The sequence below is a fragment of the Botryllus schlosseri genome, chromosome 4, assembly GCF_051294905.1.
Source record: "Botryllus schlosseri isolate E-star chromosome 4, Bs_hap1, whole genome shotgun sequence".
Taxonomy (NCBI): Eukaryota; Metazoa; Chordata; class Ascidiacea; order Stolidobranchia; family Styelidae; genus Botryllus; species Botryllus schlosseri.
The window spans coordinates 17,454,687-17,467,502 of NC_137239.1; the positions used below are offsets into that span (position 1 = coordinate 17,454,687).

At 41.0% G+C, this 12,816-nt stretch overlaps 1 protein-coding gene across 5 annotated transcripts in view; it reads left to right on the forward strand.

Annotated features, from left to right (window-relative positions):
• Positions 1–12,816, forward strand: part of LOC145437159 (uncharacterized) — a 46,424-nt gene that overhangs the window by 23,275 nt on the left and 10,333 nt on the right. For 4 of the 5 annotated variants that reach the window (XM_080314336.1, XM_080314333.1, XM_080314334.1 and 1 more), the window contains exons 12-20: positions 1,941–2,195; positions 3,746–3,902; positions 4,670–4,821; positions 7,093–7,389; positions 8,244–8,400; positions 9,848–9,980; positions 10,094–10,288; positions 10,788–10,905; positions 11,391–11,639. In XM_080314336.1, coding sequence (XP_080170462.1) covers positions 1,941–2,195; positions 3,746–3,902; positions 4,670–4,821; positions 7,093–7,389; positions 8,244–8,400; positions 9,848–9,980; positions 10,094–10,288; positions 10,788–10,905; positions 11,391–11,639 — 1,713 coding nt within the window. Of the gene's footprint in view, positions 1–342; positions 1,113–1,940; positions 2,196–3,745; positions 3,903–4,669; positions 4,822–7,092; positions 7,390–8,243; positions 8,401–9,847; positions 9,981–10,093; positions 10,289–10,787; positions 10,906–11,390; positions 11,640–12,816 lie in introns of those variants that run through there. The other variant, XM_080314337.1, reaches the window with a different exon arrangement.

The window sequence follows — 12,816 nt, forward strand, 5'->3', positions numbered from 1 at the left end:
GGGGTAGAAAGTATGGCAGACTTTAAATTAGCTGTTATAAAGTTATGGTACTGATGAGTGCGTGCTTTGTTAGCAATAGTATTCGCGTACTATTGTTCATTTCGGCATTGTTTTCTGTGTTGTGCTCCAGATGTACGAACAATGTCTACTTTGTTGTTAAAATGTTCATCGTACCGGGACTAGGTAATAGGCTTTCTGCTCTAAAACAATTGGATATATTTCTCAAAGAATGTGAAAATAAAACACCACTATGCGAGTGGACGGGAACGAAACCCGAAAAAATATTACTTACGCGTTGGTGCACTCGAAGAAGCGAAACTTTGTTTTCTACATTGGATGTTAGCTCGTTGCTAGTGCGAAATGTTCGGCAGTATATCCTTATCTTGTGCGTCTATATTGATGCGTTGTACTCATTGGATGTTATGTAACGACAGGTGCAAATTGACATGTTTTAACCGATGTCGTGTGTAGCAGCGTAAGTGGTATTTATTGCATGTATCCCTTTCTCTAGCTAAGTCATAAGGACGGCACCGAGAAAATATGAATTTCATGTTAAGATTGTGCAGTCCGGCGTGCGCTTATCAATATTAATGTATCAATGAGCGATGTTATCATCATTCCCGCTCGGAACTTTGTCTGCAAATCGCAATGCGATACGCCTCGAATTGGTACACTTATTAACAGGCGTGTCGCGATTAATTTCTGGCGACCTACTGGCCGCGCGATGCGTTTACGAGCGGAGATAATCTAATAAAGCGTGGCTAACTCCTGGATGAGTCTGTTATCGCACCGTATCGCCGACATGCGATTACCCGTCGGCTAAGACATGTAAATGTAACCGCGAAATTCACCCGGCGGCTATTTCCCAACCGTCGTAGCGCGGCTAAGCGCTAATGAGCTCGATCATCGTAGGCTATTGTGGAGTCGGGCGTTAGCGCGTACTTTTCCGGCGCGCGTCAACCCGTAGGCCTATCGACAGTGTTGGGTTGCTTTGGTCTGCAGTGTGGACAGTGTGTGGTTACTATAAAGCACCTGTTGAATCTGGTGTTAGATTACTCTCCCTTTGTGCTGAGGTAGCGTAGCGTCCGTGTAGCTATCTGGGAAGGGCGGTTGTGAGTTCGGACATGATATTTCCATTGCGATTATCTCTCATTTGTAAGCCTGTGCCTGGGAATGTTGCTAGCTCGGTGTCGTCGATTAATTTCAGACATTCAGCCCGAAGGCTAGCAGATATGTCACTAAACACAGCGCTTTGATGTAAACAAATTCTTGAGCGATTCAGGAAACGGCGTTTTGTGTCGATTGTTGGCGACATAAAGCACCACTTACGGAGTTAGCTTTTTTGTGTGGTGATGGGATAGACTGTCGACGAGTGTCGCACCCCTATTAATCACTGTGGCGGTCATGATGTTTTAGTGTGGAAAGGATGATTTACTCCCTTGTAAAGGGGACTTGAGAGGTGGTAGTGAAAGTGTTTATTTGTATCCTTGATGGATGTGTACAGTGTCAAATTGGATTGATATTTCTATGAAGGACTTGTGCCGAATGTGTGCTGAGCTGATACAGGGGGTATTATTATGTACTTGTTAAGGGTTTATTAATGAAAATACTGTTTCAGTGTTGGTCATGGACTTCTGTTTATCAAGCTCTGCTTCGGTTGGATTAAATCCCTGTGTGGCAGCCATGTTTTAAAGTGACATTTTGAAATTCGAGTTTAGCGCCTGTTGGCATTTTTAAAGCGCCTTTCTCCCTACTCTGACATGCTTTCACGGATCATGTCCTCAAAAGTATTGTGTGCATATTTTTGAAAGGCTATCAGGCGATCATGTTGCAATTTTGAACAATATTGACTTGAATAACACTCATCTCATTTGCTAAATTGGGTGATTTAATGTTATCATTATGGTATCATTACTAATCTCCCGGCGTTGTATTTTTAGAAATTCTTGTGGCGTAATCTGCAGAATCTGTTCTTTCGCGAGAAGAAATTCTCTGTGGAAGTCTGTTTCGGACACAAAAGGCCGCTGAGCACGGGATCTGGCAGCGGCGCGCCGGAGAAGGCTAAAAAAAGCGAGAGCAATTCGAATCCCCCGAAAACTTATTCTTGGTATGGATCGCCTTCTCTTATCAAGTCCATATGGCTGATGGCAATTGCGCAACATCAGTTTTACTGGCACAGAAAGCAGTCTTCAAAGGTAAATTTTGATTATGTGGACGCCCGTATAGGCTAGTTTCTGACTCTTGAATAATATAACACCGGTCATGGTGTAGCCAGGATGAAAATGTTGGTAGGAGCAAAATTATTTCTATGATTGCATGATGTCACGAATATTTTTTTTTGACTTACTGACAGCGAATGATGTCATAATGCCTAGGTCAATACTTGCACCCATGTAGGCCCATCTTGTTAGTTGCTTAGCCTACTATGTGCTTGAGATGTTTTTGTGATATAGGCCCATTGGTCCACTACTTACACTGCTCAATGTGCTCACGTATATGGAGAAGAGGTGGCCGTATGTGAATAAGTTTAATCCGAACTAGCAGATAACCTAATCTAAGTTTGGTAACATTTGATGTCTGTGAAATTCCAATTTTATAAAATCATCAATCGAAACCAAACGTTACTACCGTTGCACCATTATTTAATTTTCTTGAAATCTATATTTGTGAAAGGGTCGGACCTCCTTTGAATAAACATAGCGATAGCCTGCGTCCGCGTCAAACATCTATACCGCTATTATGGAAGTAGGCCTATTTTCCCATTATAATTGAGTTTTTGGCTTCTGATCTGATCAACTGTATAAATCAGTGAAAGGTTAATAATAGTTGCTATGGTACTTACTGCTTTGTATGACCCGACCCAGTTTGAAGATGATGGCAATGACCTATCCGGGATGCAGAATGACAGCCTTTCAAAGTTCAAATCCATCTCAGAACAATTGATCTTGTCCATAATAATGCTTATTAATGCATACTGTTCCCTGTGGTGATGGTGATGGTATTTCTATTTTCCTTGGATATAATGTGTGCTTTACTAATATCTATTTCCAGGCAATATCTCAATGTGAGAATTTAGGTTAAACTCAAATATTAATAAGCTAGTTCCAATCATGCTCATTTATCTATGCCATGGTGAATTTTTGTGTCATTTTGATCATCTATTGAATATGTAATCTCAACAATGCCTACTTTGGCGCACCTATACTGATATCTATCATTTCAATTCTTATCTGTATTCAACTTCAATGATTTTTTAGGAAGTAATCTTTTGCCAAGGTAATCTGGTTGAAATTAGTTGAAAATGAAAATAAAGTAGTGTAGTAGTGTTCTATGAAGTACAGGTTGTTGAAATTGTTCATAAAATTACAAGTTCCCGGTATATTGTAAAATCGTTTCAGTGTCAACTTTCAAGACTTTACTTCCGTTACTTATGTTAATGTTTCTAATGAGTAATGATTTATAAATATTTTTGTCACTTACACTTCACAAAATATGACCTAATAAAGCAGGGAAAGGGAAAACTAAAATTAATACTAATCATAAATGCTTGAAGAATAATCACATCTCACTTGGTATGAGCCTTGAGTGCTTAAGTAGCCTATTATGTGGTTCACCTCATTTAAGAGTACAAGTGTACCATAAAAGATTCTTTTGTATTAATCTTTTTTGCATAATATCCAGCTGATATGTAATATTTTACATCCAAGACTGCTCGTGCCTGAAAATATATGTTTGACGTTTTCAGAGTAAATCTCAGAGTGGCAAGACCAACGCCAGTGTACTTCGCAATCTATTGGATAATAATCAAAACACGTATATCGTACCGCCATCAGAAAGCGATAACATGCAGAGGAAAGGACAGCGTAAGACGCAACGCAGTACGCCCACTCACTCGAATAAAGGTAGGTAACTAGATATTCGAACCCATTTTCTACCCAAGCTTCCACACGTCTAATATGTTTGCTAAAACAATTCTAGTTCCTCTACAGTGTACAGGTAGCAATGTTCTATGTTTGAAAGAAAGAAATAATAGTGCTTCCGAGGACGCACTTTGTCCAAGCTTCCTGATTGACGCAAGAGTTTACCCAATTGCAAAAACAGCCTGCTGAAATGCTTGGTACATTTTTGTTATAGTGGATGAAACCAAAACGTCATCCTTAGGGCATTTACACAAGTTATAAACTATTGCGATGGTATGATTGCGCCAGCAGCTTGATTGTCATACCTCGTACCTCAATTCAAAGTCTGTCAGAAAGAGTTACCTTTAGTTCAACCTATTTAACACGTTAAAGTACTTAGCAACTGGAATACTCCGGTCATGAATTATTTGAGGTGTCATTTAGTTGCTTACTGCGTGGGAAGCTTGCCAAGACTATTATTTGATATATCGATGTAGTTTGATCATGCTTCAAATATCAGATTGCTTTTGAATGTAATTTACTTTGATTAGGGGATTAACCTGTGGAAGATGATAGTCATGCCTCGGTTTGCGGTTTTTCGGAATCCTGATGATGACGTAATGCATTAATATAGGTCGTCGGTTCAGTATTAATGCTGGTGATTGCGTCAAGTCCTGCAGGTTTCATATGGTCACCTCGAATAACTGGTCATGCGTTATTCGCTGACTGTTTCCCGGTTACCTGGTGACAAAGCGGTCGATTTGTTGCAGTGTCCATCAAAGTGGACGTAGAGCCAAAGTCGGCTGAAGTTAAAGCGTTGGAACAAAAAATGATTACGGATTTAAAAAAGCGAAAGTCCGACTTGGAAGACCAACTCTACGACAAAGTTCAGGAATTGAAAGCAGTCTGTCAGGAAGAGCTGGTGAGCGAACGTTTCCTGCTTTGTGATTGATTCTTCCTGTGTTTTGTTTGCTGGCCGTGAGAGGCTGCTCAGGGTCAAAAGATCAATGGCTGGTAGCTATTTGACTCCGTGAAAGACTAATTCACATTGATTGCATTATCACGGTTTTTGTGCCTTACCTACTGTTCGTGCTTCAACAATGCATCTGATCTGTTGCCGTAAATTCAAGTCTGTGCGAGTGTGCGTACATGATGTGTGGGAGTTGTTTCGTGTTAGGTTCAATTGAGTTTTTTAGTAATTTCATGATTGTAAAACACCACAATATTGTGATATAATGAAAAGATAGGAAAGACAAAGGAGTCGAAACAACTTGAAGTAGTCTTTCAATCTAACACTGACCTTGGCATAGAACATGTTAATACGACGTATGCACCCTTTTTGCAACCAAATTCTCCAATTTTGCGTGTTTAGTTACAGGACCAGCGGTTAAAGTCCCGTATTGCACAATCAATATTCATGTATCAAACCAAGTACCGGTATTTGTTTTTGAGCAAGGACAATGATGAATCTAATCAAATTCACGTTTCCTTAATTGTATTCAATCTGCATGTCATGCATTCCTGGTTGCATCTACGCTGGCTGTAGTAACTGTACTATATATTTGGCTGTGTACCAAATAGCTGACGGTTGCAGTCAGTACATATTGAGAAGTTGTGATGATGAAATTTTTCAGAAGTCATTTTGACTGCAATTCGACCAATCGAGGTTAGTTGCAGGCTTGATGTCATCTTGCCATCGATAAGCAACCGTATTTGAGATGTGAAAATTTGTTCGCAAAACATTCATGGCTCGCCATGTCGTGTGTTAGATTTTTCATTTGCCAGATTCAAGCATTGACCAAAGGTCGGCGTTCGTTGGCATGAAATTGTTTCGTTGATTGACACAGTGTGTTGATATGATTGGCATCGATTTTGACATGCGTCATGTCAAAGCAGGACTCGATAAAAATAAATCTTACTTCATTCCAATCAAATCGATTTGATACTTTGTTTGTCTTAGTTGATATTGACGTATTGATTCTTGATAATGAAATTGCCGTGACTTGCTTGTACTCTCAGGTTGAATTAATGGATCTTGACAAATTTGCAAGTTTCTTTGAATCTAATGATTGAAATAGATATTTTGCGTCTTTGGTATGACTTCACGGAATCTAGAGTCATTTAGTAATGAAATGTAAAACGTCATGGTGCCTCTATAATAATCCAATCGCTTATAATAGGTTATGACTAAGAGTTGATTTGTGCTCTGAAATGCACTCTGCTAACATGTATACACAAACAGAATGGCATTAGTACTTTGCAATATATTTACGGTAACTGGTATGATAGGTACTAGAAAAAGTGAAACAACGTATGCACCACTTTGTAAACATCACAGTTGATATCTTAGTTCTGTATGTTTGTGAAACCTATGTAGACACTGTTGAATACACTGTCTTTTCCATTGGATTGGGTTTCGGTAGTATAATAATTAAACCTCCCTGTTGCTTCTTTAATCACTGAGAATTTATTGACTTTACCCTCTGCGAGTACGCCTACACTCTACACTACGGAATGGCAATTTCTTGATCGGTTTCGGGGTATGTTTAATGTTGAACATGCATTCCAGCAATAGCACAATTGAAGAGTGGCATACACAGAGGTTTTCAAGTGTTCATTGTTACTGTTCAAGTAGAAGTAGAAGCAATGCTTTCAATTTTGAAATTGCGAAGTATTTATTCACGACCAACACAAACTCACTAATGGCACTATAAATAGGTCCAATCTTCGCATATTTTAGTTACCGTGACACAGGGGTGATCTCACATTGGTTTTATGACAATTTCCCACTGCTTTCAAATTTTGAGAATTTGAAGTATAAATAGAACGTAGTACCTTCTAAAAAATTGGAAGTAGTCGAAAAATATACATACTTCAGTAAGATTTTCCAGTAGGCATAACCTACTTGGAGTACTATAAAAGAGTAGAAGTACTTCATTGCTCGCAAATGATCACCTCTGACTATAAGTAAGTGTAAGATTTACTATTGTATCATTCCAGTCTCCAGAGCTATTAGGCAATTCTGCGAAAATTGTTGCTTCCTAGATGTAGCGTAGAGGTGTTATTATGGCCTCGATGCGTGTGCGTGTGTGTGATATCATTAAATATTTAATGCAGCAGGGTTTTGATTAGTGTGCGTGTCAATGATTTTCTTGCATGCCTGAATCTCATACGCGAGGTCGATTATTTTCAGAATCTCACTAAAAAGATCCCGTACGACTACCTCCGTTATATTCTGCCGTGGGAGGAAAAGCCGGTGCCGGAACGGACGATCGGCGCGTCCTATCCGGTACAGTTGCGTCACAACAACAACAAGTCCCACCACAACGACCCTTCCGTGACGGCCGAACTGCAGAAACTCGAATCGGAATGCGACTTGTTGAATCAAATCACGAAAGCCGCCTACAAGCTGGCGTACGACCCGACGCTGCGCGGAAAGACCAAAAAGAAGCGGCTGCAGTCGTATCAGAAATCGTTGAAAAAGCTTCAGGTAACTTCTGTTTACTTGGTTTATGATAAGCCGGCATAGATTTGATGAATGCCAGTGGGACGCGAGTAATTGACGATTGTGTCGCACGATTCACATGTGTTGTGTAGCTTCAAAAGTAGAATGCGATATGTTGAGTGTTGAGTCGACGTGCTTATTTGCTAATGTTGCCGGCTTGATTGATGACAATCGAGTCGTTTGTCGGAAATATTAGGGTATTGAACAGGCCACCTTATTGCTCGAATAATACCATGGGTAAGTAAATGCACTTGCGAGTAATGAGTATTCTATCTATCGGATTTAATCGTGACTCGTGGTTAAAACAAGAAATCTTAGTATTTATTTCGATGCGAAAGTATTTCATTTGAACCTGACGTCTCAGTACTACTATTCATATGCATCCGTACATTTTTCACAACTGACCGTGTCTCGCGAGGCCCTAAGTGTCCTGAACAGTGACTTGAAATTAATATCAAAATCTGTGAATACCATAGGGTTGTTTTAATCAGAGAAAGGCATGTATAAGCAACTACACCCACCCACCACACTGTAGGTATTATGGTAACATGGTCTTGGCGCAGTAGACCAGGCATGATCTGACCTAAGTTCGTATGATAATGAAGGATGAAGCCTCTCTAGTTGTAAAGCGACATAGTTTCAGCAGTTACCACGTCAATGCCTGATGGCCTAAACGGACAATATTAACGTTGATATACAATTGCCCAGTGTGGAATATGCCGTCGAATTACATGCACACACCCAATGGTGGCACGTTTGGATCGATAGGCTATATCGCAGCATCGTCGCTGTTGTATTGATTTATGTGGGTGTTGTTTCATCATCCTAATTTCATGCAGACTGTAGAAAATCGAATTGACGAACTGCGTACCAAGCAAGGTCGGGACGCCGCGTTTCGGCAGTCTACGTTGATTATGACCAGCGATTTCGACATCATGACCGCTATGAGGGAGTGCAGTATCGATGACAAATCGGAGAGGAGTTCATTATCAGAAGGTCAGTGATCTTCGCTTCAATACCGGATATCTTATCGTTATCAAGTCGAATGTGCAACCGATGGAAGCTTGAGTGCCAACTCGAAATTTGAAGCATTGTTGTGGACTCCGCTTTTCCCATAACGATGATTTAATCGTTTTGAATAGACCATTTTTGACCGAGTTTCGTTCAAGATTGTATTTAATGACGGTCCTTAGAGGGGGTGATGATAATAAGAGTTCAAGTCACAGTGATTGATTTTTTGATTCAAAATTGTGAAATCTAATACTGTTTTGCAATGGTCCAGCCTGGTACGGATAAATAAATGACGGTATCGTAGGTCGACTTAGTGTGAATTTTGTGACAATGCATTGAAACTATAGGGCTAGCACGTTAGTGGGACACATCGTGGTACTTAGTCTTATTCCTGTAATCTTAGTACTAAGTCCTGTATGTATCTTTGTTTGTTGTACTTAGCTTATGTAATTCTGAAATTAAATTATCTCTGTCTCAACAATGGAGATTCAAAGCGCTAGAATCGGAAATTGTGCCCTCATGGAGCAGGGATTCCCAACCGTGGCTCTCAGAGCCTTAAGGTAGCCTTCTTGCAACTCTGATTGACCTCAAAATATGCCACAAAAATAGGATAGACGGCAGTTGTTGTTTGTTTCAATGAATAGTTGGAGTCAATTTCTGTATATGGATGCCAAGATGAGGGCTATTAGTTGTGTCTAAAGCCGTCCAAGGCCGCTTCTTAAAACCGGGAAGAGAATTCTTGCAGACTAGCGTCAAACGCATGGATAATACCGGTCAGACCAGGATATATCTTGATTTCCGCTGGTCAGAGACCTTTATTAACATCAAAATAAGAACTCATAGTCAAATATATATTGCAACAAGTCCAGTATTACTCAACGTATAAGCCCGCGCATGAAGTGCTGAAATGTATGAAGAGCTATCACACAACAATATAATAGTATGTTGTAGTAATGGTATGCATTTTCAGTGTATTTCAATACATAGCACTCGTCAATCTGCGTCTATCACTGCTAAAATAACCGATATAGAATGTGTATAGGAGTCTATGTGCATGCTTTCGGATTAGCTGGATGGTGATATCCAGAGGTAGGCTAACTACCTATAATTTTTCGTTGTCAATAGCCAACTCGAGAGTTTTCATGCGGCAAGTTTGAAATGCGACTCCGACATCCAAAAAGGTTGGGAGCCACTGATTTGGAGTGTATATTGGTGATGTGCATTTGGGTGAAATCTTGGAAATGCAGAAAAATCCCTCAGGCATCACCGACCCCGTCTCCGCCCTAAAAAAAACGCATCCCCGTGCAGTTGGAATTGTGCAGCCATCTCCGATAGTACTCTGTTTCATGTGCCACTCACAACAAATCATTTTTATGAACTTCATTGGACGCAGGAATGGTACTCTTTTACAACACGTATAATTTATCTGCAGGTATGATGCTGGACGACGAGACGTCGTGTAGCAGCGGTGCGGAAGCGCTGTCGACGCACAGCACCCCCGCGTTGTCATCAAGAGTGAAATCGCGCTCGGCAGATGTGGACGTCTGCGACGCTAATTTTCAAAGGTACAGTTTCAAGTAGTGTGATCGACATCGAGATTTTGAATCATTTGCTGTTACAAGTGTTTTTGCTGGTGAAGACGATAGTTTCTGACGTTATGAAACGTTGACGTCTTCAGGTCGAGGACGCCCCCTCCGAAGATGGCTTGGCTCGAAACCCCGAAATCCAAACTGCCAAAGAACGGTCGGATACCGTCCAACAACTCCTATCCGGTGATGCCTTCTCCGACTTCGATTCGATCCACAACGTCGTCTGGGGCAGATACCCCACCGACTCGCAGTAGCCGTGACGACTTGAGATGGGATCAACCAAGGTTAGGATTTTGCTAGTTGTTGGTTAGTTCTGGGCTAAATCGAGTGGTGGGGGGACTCGATTCAGCCTGGGTGTCATGCATTCCTGGTTATTCACTACAGACCTGCTGTAGTGATGTACTATAACTAACTGTGTATCAAATAGCCGATTGCAATTGTAACACCGCCTATTACGACATTGTCGACATAACAGTAATAATGACTCTAATAATTTTGTATTTCTCGACCTTTAATATTCGATAGCGCGATCACTGACATACTTGGAGAAATGTAATTTTCGGTATGTTTTGGATGCTGAGTGGTTTCAAATATCCCCCGGTGGGAAGGAAGCATCGAAACTATATTTTTCGTTGATAAAAAAAACTTTAGTGCGAAGCGCATATATTCACAGAAAGTTAAGGTTGGGTTAAAATTGTTTTATTGCGTGTGTAGGCGTTACAAAATGTGTATTCATGTAAATTTTATTGGTTGATCGAAATACAATCTCAACCTCTCGTTTAGACAACGAAATGCAGTCTGGAAAGAGTCTTCGTTGGACAGTCTGGAATCAACGGGTAGCAGGCAAAGCAACGATCGTATCATTTCGAGTCCCTCGAAAAGGAGAGGCAAACATATTCCGGTGAGCACGAAATTGATTTTGTCGCATCTCGAAATTTTTGTAATATTTCGCCCCTGAGTGGGAGGGCTGGGCAGTATCGATTATCTGAGTGAGTCAATTTGATTTCTGGTGTTGAGCTTCGATTCGAATAATTGTAGTATCAAATTGACAATGACGTGATAATTTCGTTATTATGCAGCATGATTGTTTCCTAGCGCTTGGTGACCTTTGACCGTTTCGAGGATCTGTCAATACCTGACAGAAATCCTGTTGAATAAATAAAGGTATCGTTTTGCAACATATTTTTGATGCCGAGATTAGGCTAACCGAGGGCCCATCGTTGAAATTAGGGGAATTCTTTCGGTGAAAGCCGTCTATTTTCTTTACTCTGCTCTCACTACTGAACAATATCATTTCAACTGTCACTTGACCATATTGTGATGCCCAGGCTTGTTCTGAGCCTGGTAGGTTAATGAATACGACTGAGTATTGAAATTCTCGTTAAGAACGATAACGCCAGACGTATCGCAAGAGCCCGTAACGCCCGGCAGAGCGACAAAACCAAATCGCGAGATTCTTCAAACCGATCGAATCCCATTGTGGACATCGTTGAAAACACTGTCCGGGAGGGCCGCGTCGACAGCAGGACCAGCCTGACCGATTCTGGCCACGGCACGGACAGCCGGGGCCCGTCTTTTCACGAGGATGACACCCTGCGGAGGAAGAAGGATGATCGTACGGAACTAAAGAAGGATGTGAGTGCCCCTATACTTACTTTGGTATTCATCTTGCTGCCACAGCGGACATTTTCTAATCACCAATACATGCCTGTTTGATTACCAAGTCTAGAATCGATCTAGGAATGTTAGTGGTCTGCCCAGTACCCATGTGGACTACCTCATAGTCCAATTCATTTCTCCTCCAACACACTAGCATTCTAATTTTCACCAATTTTTTCAAGCGGAAAGAAAATGACAGGCTTTCTTTGTAATTATAAGCGAAATCAGCAAGCCTGCGATTCAGAGATTGCGCTCTCCGGAAGCGCTATTTAGCCTTAATGCAGTTTAATTGAAGAGTTGTGTTGAATGTTGATTCCGTTCTATTTTCCTTTTCCGCACTGACTTTAGGATGCAAATATTAGCTACGGATATATTCAAAGTCAACTTTCCCCTTGTACGTTTGCATATCTGTGTGACTGGCTTAATGTTGTGTTGCCACTAGGGTTAGTTCGGATATCAATAATTTTCACTATCCGGATAACGGATATATCCGTATATTTGGAATTTTAGCTAACCGGTTAACCGGATAGTGAATCCTAAGTGAGATAATCGATTTCACGAGGTCTGCATGAAAAATGGATCGCAAAATCATTACACAGTGTAATTGCAGCTCCCTCCTTATAAATCACACCGCATCAATAGTGGCATCCTGTAGCCCGGACCGGAGTTTTGTAACAAAGAGTCCACACGTATTAAATGCTCTTTCTGCTTACATAAAATGGGCTGAGTTATAGTAGTCTAAGCAAGGCTGAATATAGTAAGCAGCGCTTCCTTTTTGCCCATTCTTCTGTTTAGGTGTCCACTGTCCAGTACTGGAAGGACGAGTAGCTGATACCGGATTTGAGGCTGACATGATAGCTCGCTCTAATTCCTCCATGAGAAATTCACATGATCAGGCCCGTAGCCAGCCGAAAAATAAGGGGGGTGTTTTTAATAAAACGAGGTGGTTTCGATTTTTTTCTTCGAATTTAGTATCAGCGGGAATCAATTACGGTTGCACGCACGAACATGTTTCCGGAATTCGAACATTCGATGTCATTCAGTTTCGCAATGTCACTCATTTATTAGAATCGCTGATCATAATAATATCAGCGGCATATTGTCTCCAAGCCACCAAGAGATAGGAGCCAACGCATGCCGGCCCGAGACTATG